The sequence below is a fragment of the Haliotis rubra genome, unplaced genomic scaffold (genome assembly GCF_003918875.1).
Source record: "Haliotis rubra isolate DU_JTF1 unplaced genomic scaffold, ASM391887v1 Scf772, whole genome shotgun sequence".
In the NCBI taxonomy this organism is placed as follows: Eukaryota; Metazoa; Mollusca; class Gastropoda; order Lepetellida; family Haliotidae; genus Haliotis; species Haliotis rubra.
In genome coordinates this window covers 370,168-398,145 of record NW_025767493.1, presented here as the reverse complement: position 1 = coordinate 398,145, position 27,978 = coordinate 370,168, and the positions used below count along the sequence as shown (strand labels likewise).

The 27,978-nt window shown below is 37.9% G+C and overlaps 1 protein-coding gene and 1 long non-coding RNA gene across 2 annotated transcripts; one reads left to right on the top strand and one right to left on the bottom strand.

Moving 5' to 3' along the window:
- On the top strand, positions 1-12,406 carry LOC124260720 (zinc finger protein SNAI2-like). Its single transcript, XM_046695008.1, has 2 exons — positions 1-176; positions 10,624-12,406. Exons 1-2 carry the CDS (start codon positions 130-132, stop codon positions 11,729-11,731), a joined length of 1,155 nt encoding a protein of 384 aa, XP_046550964.1. The 5' UTR covers positions 1-129; the 3' UTR covers positions 11,732-12,406.
- LOC124260721 lies at positions 7,429-27,400 on the bottom strand. The gene is made up of 5 exons (XR_006894147.1): positions 27,284-27,400; positions 26,717-27,229; positions 25,192-25,199; positions 24,183-24,187; positions 7,429-7,439 (listed from the first exon to the last, which is right to left on the bottom strand). It is a non-coding gene; the product is annotated as an uncharacterized LOC124260721 (long non-coding RNA).
- Positions 27,401-27,978: the final 578 nt, after the last annotated feature.

Below are 27,978 nucleotides of genomic sequence, written 5' to 3'. Positions count from 1 at the left end.
TCTGCATGGTCAAAATTATATGTGTCCTGAACAAAATCAGCAGTTACATCTTGGGCTCACTTGTGCAAGCATCATCGGAATCTTCAAAGGAAGTCTTACCTGAGAGTTAATTGGATTGATCACCTGTCCATGATAGGCACGTCTTCAAGAAGCATGTTCCCATCGCTACACATCAGGTATGCAGTTGAATTATTTCATATCATATTTTCAGACTATTAACTTTTACTACCTCTTAGTTTTATACTCATGCTTAGTTAGGTTTAGTATTTCTGATAATTCTTACTGTGTTATAAAAACAAATATCATGGTCGAAAGGGTTTTGTTTTCTTTATCTCATAGGTACATACCATTTATTCTAGATTCCACAAATACATCACCTTCTTAAAGTCAAGCATATTCAAACATTTTCAAGCATGTGATATAAGAACTTAGTACAACAGTCTGGTTCATTTACCTTTGACGGCCACACACCGTTCTTCATATGTAAAAACAGCAGGATGAATTTCTCAAGCGTGCCAAAAACGAAACATGAAATGTCTAAAGCCCCATAGAGCAGCGAAACTCAGACCTGTCTCTAATGGCTCTTGTCGGTTATCGCCAAATATGAATATTTATGCAGCAATATTAACAGCAGGTATCACGGTGCTAAACAAGTCATTCAGACTTCTCCCAAAGTCTGCTACTTTTTAAGGTCAGGATCAGTCCTTACCTTCATATTCGGCTTCAGGAGATTTAAGATTGTTTCATTAAAACTAATTGCCTACAAAAACTTTGGTTCAACTCCGATGAAATTTTCTTTTGTTGAAGGAATAGAATTTAAGTTATGCATGAAGTTTAATTGTTTAAAGCTTGACAAACTGGCAAATCAGTTTTCATCTTTCTAGCATATCATATTTTGTAATATATTTGTTAACATGCGACATGCTTTATTTTGTAGTTAAGCAAACATGCAATTTACATGTTATGTTTGTCGCAATGCTAGCCTTAATTTTCATGAGTATAGAAGGAAATTTCTTCATGGCTTAATAAGAATTGAACAGTAATCGGTTATTTCCACGGCAATCCCACTGCAGAAGTTTAGTTTTGTTTAGGGTGCAAACATTTATATCGGCTGTCGTTATATGAATATATAAAAATATATTTCATTTGCATAGTCTATAGTAAAACGATATATAACGACACATTTCGACATAGAGCGTTGAAGTTTTGAAAAAAAGACCTGGATATATGAAATATAATTTGAATGAAATACACAGACACATATTTTGTCGAACACAGAAAAATCGCAGATCAAAATAAACATCAGGATCATATCAAACTCAAGTCAACACCGAAGAATAGACACTCTCGATTATCCAAAGCAACAGACTGAATTAGTTGAAAAATGCCAAAAGACGTAAAAAATTATTCAACGGATCACCTAAAACCGGTGATGAGACTCGTTCATTTCCATTTATCAAATGAAACATATCATTTAACATATTGGTATGTTTACACTGAAACATTTCATTGATTAAATTAATATCAAAGGGCATACTAAAGGTGTATGTATTTATATGTATGTGTGCGTGTGTTGTTTTTGTTGCTCTGTGTGTGTGTGTGTGTGTGTGTGTGTGTGTGTGTGTGTGTTTGTTTGTTTGTTTGTCTGTATGTATGTGTAAACAAAACGAGTCATCGTCATGCAAGATCCTGAGGGTTCACATTGAGGTGTACTTTTATGCAAGACTAAATCCGTTGTTATGCGAGTATAAGCCAGACTCACGGGTTGCATTTTATAACTCTGATCGGAGTCTGGCGACTGATTGAAGATGAGTATAAAGTTTATAGTACTCTTCGTGCGCGTCAAGTAATGAGGCAATAAGAACCCCACATTTGAATATGAAAGTCGAGTACTAAGCTCACCCGACTATATCAGAGTACTTCAAACATAACGTTCTAATTGATGTAGTTCATTGAACGATGCAGGTATGGCGAGTTAAAATTTAATATTGGCTCCACTTTGTCAGAGATGCGATTCCCTTTGTTTGGTGGTTGAATGAAACTATATCAGACATCCCTGACTGAATTCTTATAGATAGCAATCTATTTATAAAGATATATACCTATGAAAATTTACCTATACATTCTCAGCTAAATTTTCAAATCAAAATGATTTTAAAAACACACTGACTTAAAGTTACAGGTAAATGAATTGAAAAATTGACTCATTAAAGAATTCTATAATTCCTGAATGGTACCTTTAGGGTAACGAAAACACCTACAGTTAACTGTGATAATTAGGTAAGTAAAATGCAATTATATATTTAAAATGTGTGTATGACTCATGCAGATAGTATGCATTACAAACAATACAGCGAGTATGTTATACATATTTTATTTCAAATTGTATGGACATGCCGACGGACACGTGCCGCTTCAATGTGGCATCTTATAACCATCACTATCGTTATGAATTATATTGCATGTATTCCTTAATATGCATGTCTGGTGTTACTAAAGGAAGTTCTGCCACTGTTTGTCTGGCACAACAATGACTTATTGTAATCATTAGCAATTCTGATCATAATCAGCCTTAATTAATCACCATCCAAAGTAAATGTAACAAATTAACATTAAGCTTTCTGCGTTAGCGCATTGCCTGTCTTAAATAAATCATCACTTTTCTAAGGAAACGTGTTAATTCCGAAACTGATTAATTTTTCCTCTGGGAGCAACATCCCCCGTAGGTCTTAAGTCGTGATGGTGAGAAAATCCTGAAGTTTCACGATTTGAATGACAAGAAGTTGAATAATTAAATCTTACTGTTGTGCAGAGACCACTCGACGAAGAGTATGTGAAGAGACTGAAGTGCGTGTCTGGGAAAATATGGTGGAATATATTTGTATCATTATTAATTACGGCTCTGGGGCTCTGATCCCTTTTAGCATTCCCACGTTAACATTTGATTAGAGCACCGCAAGGATGTCTTCTTTTCCCACGGTAAATATTCCGCAGTTTGCAGCATATTGCACGGACGCTACATGTATATGAAACGGAAGCAAGGTCGTCATATGGAATCTGTTTACGCAGGTATTGGAGAAGTGTTATTCCCTACTGTGGACGTTATGGGTTTACATGCACAAAAATAACAGTTCCTCTACAGTCACACCAGGAGATCTGAAAACAATGACATTGTGCATACACCTGTCCTGTGCATTACCTGTATGTGTGAAACAACGACTTTCATGAGACATGTTACCTGTATGTATGAACACAATGCCATTAAGTAGAAATCCTACCTAGAAATGTCTAAACAATTACATCTGGTGAACTGCATTATAAATATGCACACATATTCTATTTACCTGTACATATGAAGCAGTGACTTTAAATGAGACATGTTACCTTATGTATGAAAACAATGCCATTAAGTACAATCCTACCTGTCCAGACAATTACATCTAGTGATCGGTATTACCTGTATTTATGATTACTATGTACACGTATTCTATTTACCTGCATATATGAAAACAATGACATTTTATGACAAGACATAACAGTGATATTTGGTATATAACCTTACCTAACATTCTGCTGACAACATTATAGTATTCTAATGTAATTAATCTACAGTTGTACCTGTATGTATGAAAATATATTAAGAAACATACTATGAAGAACCCCTATTTCACAAAAGTATAATTGCAGTAGTCAAGCAGTCCTACGTGTAAGTAAAACAATATAACTTTAACTTGTACACATCCTTACACGTATAGCGCAAAGCAGAATATGTCATGAATATGAAGCTATTTATTATTTAGAAATGATATCCACGGCTTCCAAGGATCAGAATCAACCATTTCGAAACAGAATATCCTTTGTATTGTACACTGGTGGTATGTTATAGCATACATTGAATTTGCTCATTAAGATAGGTTATGTTACCCAGAAGGTGTTCATTCATGTCCATTATTTGCAAAGTGGCTATTCTAACATTTTGATTAAGCATTTACATGGCTCCGTATCAACAGTTACGTGTAGCAGTATAAATGTACGTAGCATGACGAAGCTATGAAAGCTAATCATAAAAAAGGTAATTATAGCAGCTTTAATCTGTTTCTGAGCAATAGTTTGAAATCAAGTATTTGGAAATGGTATCTATTGATATATCTTTTTCATTCTTTATTTTTTCAGTGTAAGTCCAGTGGAAAAAGCTTTTTGGATGTTACTCTCGTTAGCATTCTTCGCAACATTTTCATTGTTCAATTTTTAGATTTAAATTGAAATGTTATTCCTTAATGCTTATGAACCTTTTGTAATGTTTACGAAGTTATTGAGATGTATGCTCATGAACATATAAAACAGGCTACACGGTATATAAAAAAATGATTCGATCTGCAATTTGGTAATAATAGATATATGGTTGTGTTTTTTTGTTATAAAAAGATAAGCATCGTTATCTAGAAGGCTTTTGCGGGTAACATAAAAAGCGAATTGTTTTTCAAAATTCTAAGGAAAAAGATAAATAAATAAAAAAGGACCTTTTTATGCAAACAATTTAACAATGTTAAAAAATAAATTTCTTAATCTATTTGGTCTTATGTGTAAATGTTATTTAACAGTGTCTAAAAAATGAAAAAGTAACAATATATCGGTCGTACACATACACAAGAATAAAAGCCGGAGAGAACACATGTCAATATCTCAGTCCTATTATACTCGCCACAAATTGAAACATTAAAGATTTTTTATTTCATACATTCGTTATTACTGCGCAATTATCAAATCTGCAAACTCCCATTATCTGTTCAATCTCAGGTATAAAGAGGAATCATTTTGTGAAATTATGTACGCTACTTAGCGCAACACGTGAGCTATTTGTTCATGTTTTGGGTTTGGACAATGTTAAAGCATTTAACTGTCGCGATTTATATTATTCACTCGCTATCTCTCGCATAATCTGACATGGTTTAATCGCTTAATCGGAAGTTCAAAAATCTTATCTGGACAACGAGAAAGTATTTTATTCAGAACAAACGAACTATTGTTAGAAAGACGTATGCCTGTCATTTTTGCAAATGGGAGTCACGAAATATTCTGTCCTGCACCGTTTTCGTATAAAAACTGTCAACATTAACGCGTTAGCGGGGTGAAAATAACCAAATTGAAATGACACTTGCACTGAATTAACAAAATACCAAACACCGCTCCCAAAATTAGAATAGAATTGGTTTTCCATGCGCGAGAACACCTTTACCAGGCAGCCAAAAGGCCAGCGTCAGGCTCGAATGCACCTTATTAATTCGAATTTGATTGGATAGTGCTCGGCCACGTGGCTTGGCTGTCCTTCAAAACGCCCCCTGGTGAGTTTTAGTGGAGAAAATAAAGGCTTCGTGGAAGAGGGTCATTTAATATTCGTTTACTGAAATTTCAACCCATGCAGAAAATCAACCGTTTACAGAAAAACGGATAGTTTCTTTCCTAAGATACAATTTTCTATTTCATTAGCTCTCAAGAAATTTCACTGGCAACATTTTATTAACTCTAAACACCTTGGAATAAATTTGCATTATTTGTAGGGGTTTCCAACAGAAATATTCAAGAAGAAATTTGTTGCAGGATTTAAAAATATATATCATATGAATTTCCAGTTCAGATCAGACAGTGTTTTTGTTTGCTACATTCAAATTCGAAAATGTTACACATTTCACGTCAATCTATTTTACATATTCTCAATTATATTTTCCAACTAAGGATGCTCGCAAATGATGTTTTCCTCTGTTAGAAGAAACATAAACGTGTATTTACGCCTCAGCTAACACAGAGTGAAAGCGCCTGTGCTGATCTGTACTATCGGTTCCATTTTGAAGAAACCTTTGTGTTGCATAAAATGCACGTCACCTTTGTAGTCTTACATATTACCTTACTGCAGATGTCCTCTTACAATGGTTCATATGCATAGTATAACAGAAAAGAAGTGTCTCAAACTGCATTGTATTTCAATGAAAATGAATACAGATATGCCTAAAAGCATACAAAGCAGTGCCTAATTTATAAGCTGAATGAGAGTTCATACACTACAGTGTACGATATCAAATATTTAGATGTGGAATCTAGCAGTAATGGAATTTAAGTATGAATTAATTCATATGCAATAAGAAAGAGCTATATATACATTATTGTCACACACTATATCACAGGAGAATTCGAGGTTTGATTTCATAATTATTTGAAACAAATGTTTAGCTTTGTCCTCTATAAAAATACTGAAGCTTACAATCGCTGTACGTTAAAGTTTTCCCTTAATGCGACTTCGTTAACTTTAATTCAAATCAATGTAATGTAATGTGGCAATAAGATGCATACAATGTAATAAACACACAAAACGCACAAATAGGGTACGTAAATATGGGTCATAATAATATATCACTGCTGTTAGTCATAAAAAGAACTTACGCCATCGCATTGTTGGTTTATTTGAATTATTTGGTTACACATTTCGATTTTTAATTTAAATGCTGAAATTATGACGATGATATATACCACGTTCCAATGAGCCTTTGGGTCATGTGCCTTTCTTGCTATATAATATATCATATCATATCATATATTTGACTGCTTCAAGAATGGCCATTGTTGAATTTGAATGTTTTAGTTGAATAATTGAAAAATATCTACAAATAAGTGAAAAGGGTTTCTTCACGTTTTCAATAAATGATTGCATATTGTTTTGTGTCGTTTTTAGCACTGTCAGAAACGGTCTTTACGTGGAATTTTGCTCTTATATGAGTAATTTCATTAACTGAAATTCCTAAATATATTTGATTAAGATAATCGATTCAGTTGCATGATATGTAATGTCATCCGCACGAGATAACGCCAGGCCCGACCGTTCCTTTCAACGGTTTGACGCACTGTCCAACTGAATTGTTAGTATAACCCCCGTGGTCTGCGTAAAGTCCACTTCAATAAAATGACGATAAAATGTCCATTCCAACGTGCCACTGTCTCCACTGTTACGTCACTTGGTTGGCCAAGCGTGGCCCGGGTGTTAGATGGGCTGAACGTGTGTAATACAGACTGCAACCGTTCACTGAAATAATCTTAAGGGGCGATGATTCCTTTCACTGAAATAGCAACGAAGTACGAAGATTCCTTTCACTGAAATAGCCATGAAGTGCAACGATTTCTTACACTGATATAGCCATGAAGTGCGATGATTTCGTTGATTGAAATTGACATAAGGTGCGACGATTGTTTTTTAACTGATTTCGAAATGGCCATTTCGATTGTTAGGGTCATTGAAATTGCCATTAGGTGCGATGATTCTTTTCATTGAAACAGTCATAAGGTGCAAGGCACATTGATTCAAACAAGGCGTCATACCTGCTACCGAAAGAACACTAAATGCGATTTAAAACTAACAATAGAAAACTCGAAATAAATAAAACTTGAAACTACTATCTGCCTGTACTGATATCAGATGAATTACATGTTTGCCACCTACAGGAAAGAGTTTTTTCAAAAGTGGCAGTAAAATGGATTTTGTAGATTTTTAGACTTTCTGATAGAGATATGAAACGAAAGTATGCACCATTGTAAGAATACATGCTTTTGTCAACCAGAAACTATCCTACTGTGATATACGTCGTGGAATATATACTTTATACACTTTTACACACAGGTAAATGTGTGGTGCTTCATCAGTTGACTAGTATTGATAAATATAGTTAACTAATTTAAAAAAAATATATAGTTCTCACAAAAATGAGAAAAACAATAATTTGAATGGAATGAAGAACAAGTCATAATTTCTTGCTAACTTGTCCAATCGTTGAGCACTTAGTTCAGTTCTCTGTTCAGTTTATTCTATCTGTCTGCTGGTAAACTAATCCGTTAATACAAATATTTATAAAGGAAATACGACTATAATTTTTTATCAAATCTTTGATTAATGCCAATACGTTTATCACTGCTGCTGACATTGACGTTACCATAGTTGCCAGAACTACTATAGCAGCTCCAGCTACGTTACAGCAGTAGTATTGACTTTGCATCTACATTTTGCTTCACCTAACTAAACTTCAAGCAAAGAATACCAGTTGACAAGGACAAGTCAACATCTTACAACGCATTGAAATGTCCCCTGTAAAGTGACAAACTGTATTTTCTAGATCAAACATTTGCAACTTTGAAAGACATTAATCACCAAAAGAGTTTAAACACAAAAGCATACTTAAACCTTACACAATTCCTTAATCGTGTACGGTACGTATCATTCATCAATAAAGCTGTGAACCTTTCATGCAAGCATCACCATAATATACTCATTGTCTGCGTCAACTGAGCAACGCGTTGACAAGGTAATCTTGCTGTGGATTAAATCTCAATTATAAACTATTTAATGGGCCGACACTGATTCAAATGATCGCTTAATAAGTTTCGAGCAGTGCCAGATTTAGCAGGTGCTTTAGTGGACCAAAGCGGCGGCTTAAATATTCCTGGGACATCGATTCTGCGCGAACATATGAGTAAAAATATCCGCGTGTATTTTTTTCCCTGGGCGTGTGTGCACAGAACGTGCTCGCCATGACGTCCCGTGAATCTCGTGCACCGCATGGGCAATTTACCGTAGTCACATGATGTTATGGAAAACATTTCCTGCCATCATCAAAATGCGTTCAGGTACATGTGACACCTTGTGGGTTGTATTGATTTGGAACAGTATCGGACTGTCTCTTCGCCGCCTCTGTTGGCGTACGGCGTCCGGTCTGTAATTAGCTCAATTATGGTAATCAGCTGCTAAAGCACAAGCGATAACGTCTGACGCGAATCACGCGAAATTTACTCGGTAATTTTGGCGCCAATATCCGCCTGTAATCCAATTCAGAAGATTTATTGATGAACTTGCTATTTCGTTTCACGAGTGTCAGATTTTGTTATCACAGCAACGATTAATCTGTAAAGAGAGCTCTCCTCAGCTCCATGGAATCCAGCCAATAATTCGTAAATATGAAGCTATCACCCCACAAAATGTTTGTCCAAAACATATTTGTGTCATGTATTTTATTTGAGTAATTATTTTAAAAAAATCAGTTGAGAAGCAAAACAAGAAGGACGAGAGAGGGTCTCCTTGCAGCAGTCTATCATAAACGAAACAATTAAACGCCCCTTAAACGAAAGGGCAACACTTAAGACCGATAATCGTGTTATTTTTCCGTCGCGTAAACGATCTCATGACGGCAATACATCACCGCCATTACAAGAACCACGGGGGAGTGGAAATTATATTTGAGATGATTTCCTAATGATTAGCAGAGAGAATGATGACAGCACTGAGCAAATTGGCGTAGCGTACAGTGTTGTTGTCACAAGCGGTTTGGACTTGATGATTAAATTTGCATTTTTGTAAGCAGGTAAATAATGCCGGTGTTGTTTGGTTAAGTTAGAATTTAATTTGTCCACGGAACATGAAACAAGATGAAAAACTGCTTGTTGATTTTCGACACCTGATATTTTGGTCTTCAGAACGTAATAAGTCTTTGGCATTAGACTGAATATCACACTCACAGCTCATATGATGCGAGCGTTTGCATATAAAACAAATCGAGTATTAATCAAAGTGATAACACTCTGATTGTTACAAGTGCACCACTTTACATGTAAATATAAACATATCAGTGAAAATGTCTCCTTAATGTTTAATCAATATATCTAAAACAATCGCTTGTACTACGGGTATAATGCTTAAATATATAATCTAAGGAACATTTAAACACTGAAGATACACACATCGTTATAGAAACCTTGCCAGAATACACAAACTAGTGGTGTAACCAAATATATTGTTCATTGTTCGTAATAAGTTCATATTTCTATGGTGTCAGATTCACATCTAGGTTTCAGACTCGAGCCTAGCGTAAATCTACTTTTATTAGGTACTGACTTCTTTAGACGTATGACAGATTGTCCTCTTTATCCCATTTTGTTCTGGGATCAAGAAACTGGCTAAATATTTCATTTCTATCAAGACCGTAACGTAATTCATCGCCAGTGTTGGTCACAACGAAACAGATACGTGCAGAATTTCAGATTAAGTGTTGGAAAAAAATCCCCAGAATGTACAAGGTATTCTTTGTAGATTCATACTGTAATCCTTCTCCTAGCTGAAGCCCATGTTTGGGATTATACCACGGTTATTGTCCTCGAAGGGACGGGTGGTTCTAAAAGAGGGCTTGGCGGGAGGTGCGTGGAACGAAATCGCTCTTGTTGAAGTCTGTAAACTGATAGTGTTAGGTTCGAGCGCCCTAATTGTGTCTGTTTTTCTGCATTATCCCTAATTTTCCCAACAACAACACAGCTTTGCTAATAGATTAATGAGGTCTAAAGCTTTTTCCTTCCGCTACATTAAGTTTGATTGGAAAGAAATATGTCTCGGCTGAAGACTTAAGTCACTGTCTCGGTAGGAAAATTGACCTTTCGCTCTTATCACAAATGAAAGCAATAGTTGTCGCCCTTTGTGCTTGTTTCGTGGCTATATGATACGGCCGCACAGTGAGACCTTACTCAGGTTAATCTCATCTCCTGCCGACAATCCAGCCTTTTATTCACGGTAAGCTCATCTCTCTATGTTTTCTGCTTCAGTGCGTCTGGATTGTGCGAGAGAGGTTCGGCTCGTCACCCCTCGGATCTGGAAGCGAGCTTCCCTCAGCCAGCGATACGAGCTCCCCAACCGAGCACCAGCGTGTCGGAGACACGACCAAGTCTCACCAACGTGTCACTGGGCGCTGTCGGAGGCGGCGCTCTCCAACCCTTCCACAATCTGCCGTTCTGTGGCCCATCCATATCAGGACCTTCTAGTGCCCTAGCGCTCCCCTCCCCTCTCCTTCACTACCCGTCACTCTACCCAGGACAGGCCGGGGACCTCAAGCATATCAGTTTCACCCACTATCAAGCTGTCAACCAGGCAGCTTTCGCGACAGAGATGTCCAAACTCAAGTCTCCGTTCATTAACAGGAACTATCTTGAACTGGCAATGCTGGTCTGTAATACCTTCAGAGGGAAGCTGTTTCCTTGCCCTCATTGTCGATACGTCACGGACCGACGTAACAACCTGAAGAGACACATCTCCACAATGCACCAAGCTTGTGACAAGGTTCTTGAATGCTGCGGTGTTCACTTCACCACCAAGGCTTCTCTTCGCGAACACATAATGATCTTTCACCACAACGGTTACTCCTGCCCATATTGCGGAAGGCGGTTTTGCCGGAAGGCGCTCCTAAAGCGCCATCTGTCGGTACACAGTGGCCAGAAAGACTACACCTGCCCCCACTGCGACTATGCTACCAGTCACAAGAGCAACTTGGAACGACACAAAAGAATCCATGACCGTCTCCGAATGGGCGACGACGGAGACAAAACTGACGAATTCATCGACCCCTGTTCCCCAAGCTACGCACCTGACACGACTGGGACGCATTGTCAAGAAAAAGATGATGACGTATGCGAGATCGTCGATGACGTCAGTGACGACGATGACCTTGACCTTGATGACGAGGACATTGATGCATGCTCGACCATGTGTCCCCCGATGAACATTTTTGCAAAACCTATGGACTTGTCAGATGTTTCGAAGATGCACCCGAAGCCTGAGATATCCCATGCTGCCTCATCATCCAAAGTCACGAGCATTTCCGAAATTGTTAACTTGTCAATGCCGAACAAAACACCGGATAGTTCTCAAGCAGTTTAATTGTCTCATTTCAAATTTCATTCCATGAGTTATAATGTAGCAAAGCAGTAGACAAGTTACAGAAATAAATACATGGGGGTTCTAGATACGTGAATATTGTTAGTCCAACGCATTGCTTCTATTTGAGAACACTACACAATAATTTTTTGTAATGTGACACAGTGACAAACACCAACTTGTGTCTGTCGTAGTGTTGACATAATAGTGTACTAAATACTTATGGACTGAAAACTATAGGCCGTCACAATGTCAAATTACCATTTTTATTTAACGTTTTAAGATCATGGAACATTTTGAGATGCTTCAATAACGTCACGTCTTGCAATGACCAAGTATGAAGTTCCTGTCCATGACACCAAACATGTGTTTAAATTAATCATACATTCGGCTGAGATTTATTAACGCCCAGTTTAGTGGAGTACGTTAAGATATGAAATAGAATTAGTTTACAATTTACATCATGTGATTGTGAAGTTCTTGCATGTATTGAGTTTGATGTTAAAAGTATTGAAGCATGATCATAGAGTACCATCTTGAGACACGACTAGAAATACTTCTGCATGATGAGATATTCATTTGTAATGCATGTATTATATTTTGATGTACATATGTGTTATTTATTAGAATTGTAAATAAACAGTTGTGTATTGACAGTAATAAAGCAACAAGAAAATATATTTTGTTTGATAAGTGTTTTCATTGTTTGATTGAGAACGTTGAGGAGTTTGTATACGAGTGTGGTGGCATGTGGTCTTGTGTGGAGAGCTCAGCTCACAAATCAGTTGAAGTTATGCAACGTTGACCAGTCACGGAGAGTGCTTGGATGAGTGACCGTGTCTGGCAGCTTGACTCCTGGGAGTTTCTGCAAATGAGAAAAATCGTTGTTGCTCACCTAACAGTAAATGGGTACCCGGTGGGATAGGTTTAATGACCATAATCCTTCTAGCGCATCACGGGCAGTTTGGCTAATCGGAGAAATAGAGTCCATTATGTTGTCTGCGGCTCCTGCCGTTATGGACTGTGCTCTCCGACTTCCTGGCGCTCTGGAATTGGTTTCTGAGACCGTCAAGACAATGGTACTATTTTGCATTGACGTTTTGATTAACATCGGTGATTATGTCATGGTCATTTGACGTCCTCTCCCAACAACTCATCAATGCATAACCGAGCTATTGCTGATTAGATTAACATCTACTCACCCTAATAACAATATAATCAAAAACAGGCCTCTGTTTCGAGCATATGATTTGTGGCTAATATAAGCTACAGGGTGGAGTTTGAAGTGACAGAAACAACTGACAAACACTTTTTTCTTGATCTATGTCTGTGGACAAGAGAGACGATTCTCTTGTAAAATCATAACTGTCACTTTCATCTCGAGCAACATGCCACCAACTTCAGTGTATTGCATCTGGATTTCGCACATGCTCATGTACTTAAGAACATGTTGGGCTGCAGGGTAGCCGAGTGGTTAAAGCGTCCGCTATTCACCCCGAAGACCCATTTATGGTGTCCCCCGAAGTGATATTGCTGGAATATTGCTAAAAGCGGTGCAACATGTGCAGTCTGTCCTGGAATTGTAAGGTAGCCAGGAAGAGGGAATTACCAAATATGACACGTAGCGCGATTCCCTTAACTGACCAGCACGTACGCATTTAAGGACAAATATGCGATGCATTACTGTAGTTCAGTGATGTGCACTGACAAGAATTTTAGATAAGCTATATGTTTGCGTAAATACACATTGAACAGCAGAACCCAATTTCTTTTGAGTTGCTGGAGTACAAATACGCGTAAAATAGTAACACTGAAAGGATACAAAGCTGAAGACAGAGGAAGATTAACTCCAAAACGTCGTGTATAACAAATAAAGAAGTTGATATGAAAAAAATACACCTTTGGCACCTAATGATTCTGGTTTAAGTTGTCTTGATGATTAAATGTTGAGTTTAAATCAGTTTAATCAAATACCATCTGAATCACGAATGAATGTGATAACAACATTGCACAAAACGTGCTCATATGATTTTCATTATTCTAATGCAAGTAAAAAAACTAACATCTCAGTTAAATATAATGAAGTTGATCTTCTAATTGTTGGAAAAGCAATTCATAAAGTATAATGTCTGTCTTTTCTTGACTAATATATATCTTGACGCAAAAAGGCAAATGTTCAAATTACTTAATCTATATATTGTGTTAATGACTTTTATGTGAATACTTTCACAAACACTAGCAAACTGACTGAAATATCGATTATATAGCTCAAGCCAAAAACAGATGACACATGATCTTTCATTATGTTAGAAAATCCATTCCATTCTTTGTGAGTGGTAAGGCTCCTGACACCTTGAAATTTTATTAACATTTTCTTAACAGTAATAAACAAGTTATTTTGCATGGGCAAGTAACAACAGAACGCTATTAGGCACACTCAAGTGTCTTGCTATCAGAGGATTAAGTTATAATAATGCATGTCTGATTTCCTTGAAAGATATTCAACATTCTGTCTTCGTGGTGAAGTCACCCAAGGGCAACGACAAAGATAGAGAGACAGCTCTTTTCTCGCCTCTCAGTAAGAAGATCTCCCTCAATAGCCAATGGCGTCTCGCTTCAATGATTTCTCCCTCAGGGGTCGCTCGTTTCAACTTCTTACCAGTCACTAGTCGCGTTACCTTATAATAAAACGGTAAGCTTGATGCGCCACATGGCAGTTTAAATATTTCTACTGCTTGTGTTGACAGAAATGTGAAGTTTTATGGCATGAACAGCGTCAAACAGGCGATAAACGAAAAGAAGGACGGATTACTTTTACCGACTGGTAACGCTACTTGTCTTCGTGTTCAGGGGTGGCCGTAACGAAAGCATTCATTTTGAAAGACGGAACCCAGTTGGGCAGAACAATTGACGATAACATGCGATATGAAGACGGTTTGTTTAAGATGGGAACAAATTGAGGAAAGCAATAAAGGGCTCTTGTATATGCTTTTTATATCAGCTTTGATGGAATACCTGTATATCATTCGTCAGACGTTATGCGCCATGAAAAAATGATTACATTTTTAATGAGGTTTAAGAATAATAACACAATAATCAATACTGACATTACACGTATGTTATTTACCACGGTATACTACTATGACAGTTCTTGAGTTTGAGTAGCAAAATTTCAGAATAATTCGCTCAAACGCGGTAACTCGTTGTAACCATAAGATGAATGAAGCCCGTTTTCGATATAGACGGTTAATCACAGACCCATCCCAACGCTCTTGTGACAGTTTGTCATCTGCGTGAATGGTGTTTTACCCCACCGTGGCTGTATCTAGTCACATAGCCATGTAGCTTTGTGTGGAGCACGGCGACAATTGCTTCATTGTTGAAGTGAGTGAGTGAAATGGGTATAATACCGCTTTGAACTGTATTTAATTATATCGTGGCATGTACATTGAATGTGGGGCAGCTGAAGGTACTCCGGGCCGCAGACATTAAATACTATCGAGCAAGGTTACTAATCACGACAAATAAATGACTCAAACCTGGGATCAGCGGATCCTGATAATGGCCTTGGGTACAAGATGATAGAAGCCTCCACTTAATGCTCTTACATCCTGAGTTTAAGGCTGTTGAGATGATATAATTTTCTTATGATTTAGTTACATTCAAGAGTGAGTAACTGCTGGCCGGCACATGGGCTTATTTCAATTCTGTTTTCGGTTTGTATATTCTTACAATGACAAGATCATGCACGCGTAAATACTTTGCCAACTATGGGGCATCCATACTGATGTCGGAAATAATATTTTGGCCTATATTTCCACATTTGTGATTTTGAGGAATAGAAAAGCTCCCATTAGTTACATGGCCAGTGGGTAGGTAGCTGTGTAACGAGGTTTTACGGCCACAAGAAGTGAGAATCTACACCATGACACAGCGTCTTGTAGCACAGTCTTATCAGTGAACAACTGGGGAAATGGTGTTTGTATGGGATTATGAAACTGTTAGTGATTCCTGAAATTTGACAAACCATCGGATACATATGGAAACTGAAATTGTGTTGATAGTGTTATTTAAAATGAAGACATCTTGTTGGCAAATTTAAAAAACACCCACATGATGTCTGTGGTGTCTGGTTTAGTGTGGTCATTTTTTGTTTGGTTAAAAACATATTTATTTGCATATATACTAAAAGTAGTGGGCCCTTTGGCATAGTTTGCTGTATTCAAAATGAGAACTTAGCAAATATATAAACTCACTGGCGAAGGAAATGTCACCAACATTGTTTTATCTTTTATCGTACACTAAGTGATTATTCATATCTGTAGTTCACACTTTCATAATTCAGAATGTTGTAAATCCATTAATTTTCCAAATATGATAGTTAAATTTCCAAAATCTGAGTTTGTTGTTTTGTGACATGTTAAAAAAGCGAGGTGACGTGTCTTTCGCCCGTAAGGTTTTATGTGTGTGTGTGTGTGTGTACGTGTGTGTGTGTGTGTGTGTGTGTGTTTGTGTATTACTCATATATATAATGTATTTTATTAATGCTACTATATTTGCATATATATATAGATAGATAGATAGATAGATAGATAGATAGATAGATAGATATAGATAAAGATATATAGATATATGCACATGAAGTTGCAAACATGTTTATTTGCATACACACACACACACAAACACAACACACACACACACATAAATAAAGTGAGTGAGTGAGTGAGTAAGTGAGTATGGATTTACGCCGCTTTTAGCAATATTCCAGCAATATCACAGCGGGGTACACCAGAAATGGGCTTCACACATTGTGCCCATGTGGGAAATCGAACCCGAATCTTCGGCGTGACGAGCCAACGCTTTAACCATTAGGCTACCCCACCGCCCCCATAAATAAAGTAGGCATGAAAAAAGTTTATATATGCAAATTTAGTTCATAGACACGATTATGTGTTATTAGATACGGAGGGTGTAAGTTATCATACTAAACTGTAACTCAAAAGGGCAAATAAAGTAAACCTGATTAATCTGGACCGAAGCTTCCCACTGAAATTATCCGGTTTAACACGTTTTCCGGACAAGCGATTCATGGTTACAGAGGATTGTAATTTAGGATACAGCCCGGAACGTTACACACAAAGCGAGCACCTGGTGTCTTCATTTGATTCAAGTGTTTTTTCCCCATTCCATTCTTGTCACCTGATTTATGACCAATGGTACAGATGTATCTGATTCATCGGATAATTGATTATTCCCTGGCGCTGGCGTTTATATTTACCGGATTAACGGGGTGCGGTATTACGGGGTTTCATTGTATCAGGGTCTAGTTAACTGAACCAGAACCGTTATTGTAATAATAAAATGAAAACACGCATTTACATCAAAAATCGTCCCGGTAATATAATGATGATCATGAACGGCAGAACCATTATGGTATAGAGATTATGTTATTTTTAAAAATCATGATCTCGAAATTTTGAAATTGATATCCTGAAATCAGTGTTTTCAGCGTGAGACATATGAACCTCACTTCCTGTCAGAAATATTTAGGAAAACTACTCCGGTAATATATCAAAAACGGAATGAGTAATTCCGAAAATGACCCGCCAATTCAGTCTAGGTGTTCCATGACATCTTTACGAGGGGATTATGTTTGATCGCGGAGGTATTTTACCCGCTGTGCACAGTTGGTAGTGAAGAGGCATAAACCATTTTCTGATACACATCCTAAGCGTGTCTCAATCCAGACAATGTAATGTACTTAAATCAACAGGACCTTTGTTGGGAATCGTGATGGATTTTATCATTTTATGATATTTCATCTGTTGTAATTTGCACTTAGGATTGAGATCCAGTGAATGGAAATGAGTGAAATATGAATATCATCCGCCCTTGGAAGTTTTCTCCTCATCTTCCTCCTCATCCTGAAAATGGAATGGCTTAATATACAAAAACAACATTATTTGTGTTGTTGAGTATTTATTCCATCCTTACAGCATCCGTGAATTTTTTTTCGAGAAGAGATATATAGTATGGCCAGAAATTATTAAGAATTTTATGAATAATATATTATGTTTAATTGAATTTCTATTATAAAATAACCTTGACCAGCTATCAAGTGATTGGTTCCTTTCAAGAGAGACAACCCAGTTTTCCATTAGTTTGTGAAGAGTCTTCCCCCTTTGTTTACTTGCTAGCAGACGACATTTTCAGTGATCCTCAGTATGGATGATTTAGAGAAGAGGAAGTTAATTTTAGAGTATTATAACAAGGGCATCAGATCAGCTAAAGTGATTTCAAGTAGAACAGGCACCCCTTTGTCCACTGTTTATCGTGTTTTTAAAAATATAGCAAATGGATATGGCATTGAGCACCAGGGAGGCGCAGGTAGGCCCAGAAAATTGACTGTCGGTGACAGGAGGCGGCTTGGTATTCTTGCTTCTAAAAACAAACGAAGGAGTTTAAAAAACTTAAGGCTGGATATGATTGAGAGGAACTGTGGCTGTCTGTAAGGAGACAATTAGAACTGAGCTGCATGCAATGGGTTGGCAGAAAAGTCGAGGAATTCCATCACCGATCATGAAACCTGAACAAAAGGAGCGAAGGTTGAACCGGTGCTTACAGCATAGAAATTTTAACTGGGACAATGTGATTTTCTCAGATGAAAGTTCTGTGTGGCTGTTTCCTAATACACTGAAATTCTGGACCAAACAAACTGAAAAACCTTTGTATCAGCGCCCAAAGTACAGTCCGAAATTTAACGTGTGGGGTGGCATATCTGTGTGTTAGGGGCAACGCCCCTCTGTGTATTTGAAGGGAATATGAACAGTGAGCGGTACACAGATATTCTCGAGGGACATTTACTTCCACCTGCTCACGTGTTCTATGGAAAGTTTTCGATTTTCCAGCAGGACAACGACCCAAAACATCGTTCAAAGCATTCACAGGCCTGGTGTCGGACCCAAAATATGACATTATTAGATTGGCCAAGCTATAGCCCTGACCTAAATCCAATAGAAAATGTTTGGGGACTTATGAAGGAAAGTGTCAATAAGAAAAATCTGACAAATATTGCTGAAATGAAAGAAGAGGTGGTCCGATATTGGGACAGCATGGACCACGACTTTCTAACTTCTTTGATCAGTAGTATGCCCCGCCGCATTGAAGCCTGCATTGCTGCCCATGGTGACTTGACAAAATACTAACTGTTCACCTGTCTTTGAATCTGGAGTTATGTTCTTCTAATATTCACATTTAATACGTGAGTAATGAGTGAACAAAATAGAAAAAATTACAATCTTTAAATTCTCAATAATTTCTGGTTGTACTGAACGTATAATATGTTTATAGTTATTTATAGATGAAGACATTTAATAATTTTCAATCCTCAATGTCAGTAAGAAACCTTGCCCATTCACATCACAGAGTGAATATTTGAATATATAGATGTGCATAATGTTTTGTTTGTTTAGATTTGTATTTTTATACCTTCATTATTTTTCAGGTGAATTGTGGCTTACCTTTACATATGCTTGTAACGGGTTTCACCAAAGGTACAAGATACCCTTACTCTGCTTGATAGTGACACAGAAGCTTATGACAGAGTCTGGTGTCTGTCAGGTATCTTCAGTTAGCTAAAGCTTCTTTTGATTGTAGAATGAGAAATTGAGTGAAGTTCTTCAGCAATATTCCAGCGCTAGCATGCCGAGGGACACCAGAAATATGATTATCGAAATAGCTTTGATGCTTTTATGTCAAATACTGATTTTGATGTTGATTCGTTGATGGTAATTATTCCCATGATATGGAATGAGACAATGGATTCTGACTTTAGTAGAAATAACTCGTCAAGATGATTATGTACATAATCATGTAACTTGCTTATGTGTGTGTATGTGTGAACCAACTGTTTTGGCATTTTTTCATGTGTGTTGTACACAGATTTCTGTCTTTTTGTCAGACATATTCATGCCAATAATGGTTGTCACCCCCTTCAATTTTGTTTATTGGAGAGGGGGTGTGGGGTGTTGGGGGGGTTGGGGTGTGGAGGGGGTATACAACCATTATTGGCATGAGTATATAAAGAATACTTCTTAAAGTACGAGCGTCAGTAATTATACCATATGACTGACGGCGAACAGAGGTATGTTTGTTTAATATGTATAGGTATCAATTCTATTTCTATTTCGGAGACGTCGTGGATTTGCGAATAAGAATCGAATCACAGAACCCTTGCCTTTAGTAGCGGTCGGCGGGTTCGGAGAGTTAGATGAAGTCATGTAACTGATCATCCACGTAGGTACTTTTTGCTAACATGTTGCACATACATGAAGTACAGAGTATAAGTTGTTCAGTACAAATGTGTAATGATTGGAGTATAATATCCCCCGCTATTTCATTTTATTGCACTGATGTTCCTCAAAGGGATATTTGATTATATGGAAATTTATAATTTGAGTTCATGAAACGGTCAGGAAATGTGACCTTTCTTTATTGTTTGTTGTTTTACACAGCACTCAGCAATATTCCAGTAATATGGCGGCAGTCTGTAAATAATCGAGTCTCGACCAGACAATCCAGTGATCAACAGCATCGATCTACGCAATTGGGAACCGATGACATGTGTCAATCAAGTCAGCGAGCCTGACCACCCAATCCCGTCTGTCGCCCCATACGGCAAGCATGGGTTGCTGAAGACAGATTCTAACCTGGATCTTGACGGGTATCTGATTGGATGATACCTAACTGTTGTATTATAATACTAAACTATTTCCAATCGTTTTAATAGATTTTGGGCTTAATATAATAGTGAAGGTTAATACTGCCATAATGTTCATAGACATATGTGTGAGTGAGTGTGTTTTGGTTTAGCAATACTCAAGCAATATTACGGCGGAGGACACCAGAAATGGGTTTCACACACTGTACCCATGTAGGGAATCGAACCCGGGTCTTCGAACGGCGAAGGCTTTAACCACTAGGCTACTCCACCGCCCGATAGATATAAGAGAAAGAGGCTGAAGACCAATATGGGTGTGTCGTGCTGTCGCGATGTGCTCCCAGCTGTAATGTACTTTCATCAGTGTAATTGTCGTTATGTTGTTATTGATATAGGGTATTTATATAGCGCACATATCCACGCAACTAGTACATGCTCAAGGCGCCGTTGCATCCAATCAGATACCCGTCAAGATCCATGTTGTATGAGCGACGATGTAGGAAGTATGTATATTTTATGTTTGATGAATAAAATTTAGGAACTGTTTTTGTCTGTAACATATGTTCATTTGAGAGACCAGATGTCTGTCCAGTTGATAGTCGCCGCTGCCTTTGGCAGATCATCTCATGCATGTAGGTCTACATTTGTCTTCATATTATATACTTCCCACCAAACGTTTAGACTCACTAGTGTAAATATAGCCACTTACTTCAGAGAACATTTCTAAACTACCTTTTGCAAAATATTCCATACTGTTTAAAGGTACTGTTTACACATGAACTGATGTATTGTAAAACAAATTTGTAACGCTGAAAAGATTGTTGTCCTGAGTTCAATAAATGATAAAAATCAATGAAAATTGGCGAATTGTTAACAAAACTTTACACCAAAACGCAGCTGTTTACATGCACGATATTTGCACATGCTTTTCAGAAATTTGATGTATGATCCTCGTGCAATTCATCTGCATAAAGTTTGCAGTTGCTTCCCCCCAGGTTAGTGGAGAAATCAATCTTCCATGTAACCATATATATATACATAACTCATACATGGTTGTCACCCCTAGTGCGTGTCTTTAAAAAGTCTGAAACTTATTGATGGGAAGTATATATAAAAGTGAGTCTAAACTTTTGATGGGAAGTATTAAATATAAAACCCTCTGTTAATAAATCACACTGCAATGAAATCTGTTACTTTGAAATGATCTCAGTGAGAAGTGAAACTTTCTCATGTGTGTATATATGAAACAATAAAACAAATTACATGTCATAAACCAGTACCATGTCACACATTGAGAGAGTGACACGAACGCCAGAGGCCATGGAATCTGTTGAAAATGACTTATTTCTCACCTTAATGCTTTGAACGTGGTATTTACCTAGTTTATCCACTTAATCAAGTTTATACACCCGCCCTCTGTGAATGACCTAACCGCTGACATCCCCCTATTGTAAAGGGTACCAAGACCCAAGAGCAACTGAGGTGCATTCCGATCACACCACCCGAGAACGCCCCTTTCCCATTTTCACCCGGGTAGGCTCGAAACCCGATCTTCTTGCTCTGCGAGAGTTTTGCCATCTGTCTTTTATCACCTCAATTACTTATCATTAATTTCGTATTGGAATACCCGCCGATCGTGACCATTAGGATCGCATTACAATCATAAAGGTTGTGCAAGATTGGAAGACCCTCGAATGCCCGGATGTTGACCGCTCTTTGGGCTATTTGGTCATGCTTATGTTCGGTATGGAACGGAGGTATGTGGTTTTATTGGGTAATTGCTCAGTGGGATGTGGACACAGTAGGTAAATAGTAATTGGGTTTATTGTCTTATTACAGTATGATGATATCGGTAGGAGAATGTTGGAGAAAAATTCCGGGCCGTAGCATTGGAAGAAAACTATGAATACTCAATGCCCATCTAAAAGGTGGTCATGTGTAAAGAAACGTTATATATGTGATTACGTTTGCTCAGAATAATCCATTATTTGGATCGCTGACTTTGTGTGCCGGTTATGAGGTGGCTTAGCTTTCCGGATGGGACTCAACCCCAAACAAACTCGAAAATCTCCATTTTACTGAGAAAGGTTGGATTTGAATGATTGACATGATATAAAACTCATAATATCCACTAACGGCGTCACGATCCAGGCTAGTTCGGCAAGGGTGGAATCTGTTTTTTTCACAGCCGCTCGGGAAGATGTGGCAAATCTCTATCTTTCTTATAATCATAATCAACATAATTCTCATAATTGTTCCTTCTATAATCTGGTGATTATTATTGCGAACACTATCAACCAAAGCACCGAGCGTGACCACCCAATCCATCAATTCGCTTCTCACAACAAGGGTAGGTTCTTGGGGACTGCGAACCCATTCTAACACGGATTAACCAACGACGCACATAATGAATAACAATAAACAAGGACTACAACTTTATAATAAACCCTTCACAATGCACCAGGTTTACTTCTTGCCCTTTAATAGGTATCCCAGCGATGTAGTGCATGTATCATAAAGAAGGTGTTGTCCATTCAAGTAGTCTTTGTCATGTGCACATCTAACTTTAAACGTATATTTTGAATCTAAATAAAGAAAAGAACTAAAGATAAAAAAACAACATTAAAAGATTATGGGGCGGGCAATTTTTTGGGCGCTGGGTCATGAGAAAGAGGAACTTTAATATAATAAGGTTAATATATTCCATGGCGATGGTGCATGTACAAGGCGCCTCGGCCATCCATGTGCAATCCCGGTATAAGGGGTATAGGGTATATAAAGCAATAGATCTTCCTTGTCGTCACACACGTCGCACAGACGAGCGGGTGTATTTCCGTGGCACGCCACACCTCCCAAAGTGGGCTGAACCAGAGTGTCGACCCTCTGCGCTTCGCCATAAATCAGCCGTCTGCTTGTGTCGGCCATTGAATGAAAGCGATCTTCCTGTGGCAAGCCCTATCACAGAGGCTATTAAATAACCGTTCAAAATCCCACAGGCGCCTTGTGATGGGCGACAACGCCATAAACCTCATGGTGAACACAACAATTGAAATTTTACTACTTAAACCGAGGTGTGAAGCTAATTGTTGACGTCATGAGGTCGTTGCGGTCACGTGGGTTTCAATGCTGAGCAGACGACACTTACGAGGGGAGAGAAAAGCATGTGATAAAACTATCAGCGCATTTTCATGGAGTTATACTCCATGTAATATTATATAGGTATCTCTTGCCATCTGTTAATTCCGATCATTACTATGCGCGCGTAACAGTTGATACTAATACCGATAATACGATAAGTTCTTTGAGAGGCATTTTAGAAGTTGTGAAGATGAAGGAAAACAAAGATGAAGTTCTATGGATAGTCAACTTCTTTATTGCCACGAGTGCGACCGATAATACGAGCCGTGAATAGTGTTCTGAATATAAATGTGAAACAAAACTGAATTTGGATGCATGAATCAGCGAGAGAGTTTAGTCTCGGTTTCCAGCTTGTTAGTCTGAAGTGATGCAGGTTTTACACATTTACTGCTGAAACTCATGAACACCAATACTGCTCTGAGAAACCTTGAACCAATTTTGGGGAAAGTCTACTGCCACACGTTTCTGGGACGAATCGCGTTTTCTGCTTTTGAACAAACACTGGTGATAAATTGCCTTAATTTCATTTGATCATGCAGGATAAATACTCTTCTTGTGTCCTGAAAACATTATTGTACCTAACGCAAACGTAGAAACGAGAGCTATGACTTTCCTTTGCTTAATTGTGAAACATACCTTGGCTGTTGTAGACTTGGTCTCATTCCCACCCACAATGTTCTGATCAGATGTAGAAGTTCGCAGCCGTCAAGACTAGACATGAGGGAAAGGGTATGGTTAATTTTTTCGGGTTGACCACAATAATTTTCCTTTGTAACAAACTGGTTGTTGTTTAACTCAGCAATATTCCAGCTATATGGCGGCGGTCTGTAAATAATCGAGTCTAGAAAAGACAATCCAGTGATCAACAACATGAGCATCGATCGCTGTAATTGGGATACGATGACGTCAGCGAGTCTGACCACCCGTCGCCCCTTACGACAATCAATGTGTTACTGAAGACCAATTCTAACCCGGATGTTCACGGGTCTATAACAAACTGAAACTATTGAGCTGGGAATCACCATTATGACTTTGTCATCACTTAGATTAGTTGACCGGTTTGTTCGTAAATAAGTGCAGTGGCGAGTAAGGAGCCTGACCACTCGATCCCGTTAGTCGCCTCTTAAGACAAAGATGGGTTACTGAAGATCAATTCTAACCCGGATCTTCACGGGTTCACCGGAATTAGCTGTACTGGAATGTATTCCTTGGTGTTATGGTCTGAAATGTCTGCATTACTTTGGGATATCATCTCATTTCGAGTTTACATGTAGTAATATTACTGGCGTGCTGTTGAAAACCACCTCACTCACTCAGTTTCGTAGGTCTTCCCCGGATATCCTGGTATTATCACTAGAGTTTGTTTGTTTATTCAAAGCCCCTCTCAGGATTATTCGAGGCAAATGACGACGGCCTGTAAATAATACAGACAGTCCAGTGTTTGACATCATGAGCATCGATATACGCAATAGGGATACGACATGCATCAACCTGACAACCTGGTCCCATTAGTGACATCATTGAAAAGGTTGGATATCAATTCTGTTCTGGGTCCCTATCCACAAAGCATTCGTAGCGCTACGATATTCGTGCAGCGGCGAGTAACGGTTATCTCTTTTTGAACTCTCAGATTAATATTACGTCGAGTCAGTATTTTTACTTTGTCAGTACTTAGTTAAACAGACAGAGTGGCCACTGTTATTACTTAGTTAGCAGACAGGTCAGTTGAAAGACGCTCCAGTGTTATAACGTTAACTTAGCACTTAGATTAGTAGACTGACGAGTCATGCTTTTTACTGAGCCCAAAATCCATACCTGACTATAACTCCCTCTGGAATAAGTTACCAATGACTACATCGGGTGTAGTCACTATCTGTGTAGATACAGGCGAGGCAGAGGCAGGGCATATAAGACAAAAGCAGATTAAAACAGCCTTGGAAATATTGCTTCCAATCAGACAAGAGTTGGCCCAATGTCAGATAGAGTTACGGTCCTGTCGTTTGTCTCTTCCCAGACATGTTCTAGGGGTCGAGAGGTGTACATAAACTGCGGGCAGTACAATTATATAATGCTGTCCTGACAGGTTTGTTGAAACAGTGCAACCTGTCTCCTCACTCTACTGTAACCCAACCTTCCGTCAAGAAACAAGATTACATGAACCACACTTACTTTGTTCCATCCAGAAACAAGATTACATGGACCACACTTACTTTGTTCCGTCAAGAAACAAGATTACACGAACCACACTTACTTTGTTCTGTCAAGAAACAAGATTACATGAACCACACTTACTTTGTTCCGTCAAGAAACAAGATTACATGAACCACACTTACTTTGTTCCGTCAAGAAACAAGATTACATGAACCACACTTACTTTGTTCCGTCAAGAAACAGGATTACATGAACCACACTTACTTTGTTCCGTCAAGAAACAAGAACATGAACCACACTTACTTTGTTCCGTCAATAAACAAGATTACATGAACCGCACTTACTTTGTTCCGTCAAGAAACAAGATTACATGAACCACACTTACTTTGTTCCGTCAAGAAACAAGACTACATGAACCACACTTACTTCGTTCCGTCAATAAACAAGATTACATGAACCACACTTACTTTGTTCCGTCAAGAAACAAGATTACATGAACCACACTTACTTTGTTCCGTCACGAAACAAGATTACATGAAACAACTACATGAACCACACTTACTTTGTTCCGTCAAGAAACAGGATTACATGAACCACACTTACTTAGTTCTGTCAAGAAACAAGATTAGATTACATGAACCACACTTACTTTGTTCCGTCAAGAAAAACTCCCACTTATTCAATGAACCTGACCGACCCGCAAACACTGACAATCAATTTTGTTGCACAGAAGACCTAAACGTTGCCAAAACGACTGATGCAAGACAAAAGGCACGTGCATACTGACGGTATAAAACAGCTTACGCGACACGTGAGCAACACAGTAGTAAAAAGAACAAACAAATATGCCACGTTTGAGGCAAATCCAAAAAGTGAGAGCTTTGGGAATGGTCCATCAAGGAGCTAAGCACAGCCATTGCCAGAACCTTCGGCTGCATCTGAAAAACTGTCATCTGACTGATGCAACGATTAGGACAAACAGGCAATATGTCAAGTCAAGTTGTTTATTTGAATGAAGGCCATTGGCCCATATACACATAGTACGTTTACATCGAGCATTAATTACATACAATGTACAATATACAATGATGTTTTATATATGTTACAGATTTCTAACATTTAAGATTGAACTTTGACAAACATATCGACATAAATTATTTAATACATCACAACACTTTGAATTCATTAGCTGTCTAAATTTGGGAATATTTACACTGTGGTGGTACATATATGGTAGATAACGCTGTCTTCAATTTCTATAGTGTTTACATACAAGGATAAAATGATACTCTTCTTCAATTCCTTTTTTACACAATTGACATAATCGCTGACTTAATTCAATTCCCAACCACCTTCCCTCGTTAACTTTTAATTTTAAAATTCCACACCTAAGTCTTATCATTATATTTCGTTGTTTTTGACTTGTTAATAGAGAGAGGTACTTTTCTGGTTCTAGTAGGCTTTTATATTGTCTATATACACTATATCGAGAACTTTCTTGATTAGTACCATTCAATGGCTGTAAATACATATTAACTGCATTAAACATTCAACATTTCAAGGAAAAATGAAATATCACCAACAGCTTAAGACAACCAAACATACCCAAACCATGTGAAAATAGACGATTACAAACATAAGAAATATAAGTTGTATATCCACAGTTATCATTATAACGTAACATGTCATAAGCTTTCTTTGGTATTCTATAATGACCCATATAGATACAAGTTTTAACATATATTTTACAAATTGACATTGTGCATTTATGTACAGTGGATATCGGCCACATTCACCGTATACAATGGCATTTGGTTTCTGTGGACCGACGTTTAAAAACATTTTACATGCAGTGAGATGGACATTTTCAAGTTTATAGAAATTATTATAACCCCAAACTTCAGCTCCATATCCAAGAATTGGTTGGATTTGCGTATCAAATATCTTAAAGAAAACGGTCGACAAAATCTAGTTTACACAGGTAACAAATAACTTCCAATGAAGACCTTTTACCCCTAGATGACAAATCTTGTATACATTTATTAAATTTACATGAGGACGCAAAGAGAATACCTAGATATCTATACGAGTCTACCGTTATAACATTATTTCCTTTATATAAAACATTTGTCGTGCTTCAACAGGCGCCAACCTCGTCTAAAAGCTACAATATTTGTTTTCTCCAAATTTACTGTTAGACCCCACGTATCTGCATATTGTTCTAAAATGTTAAGTTGTCTTT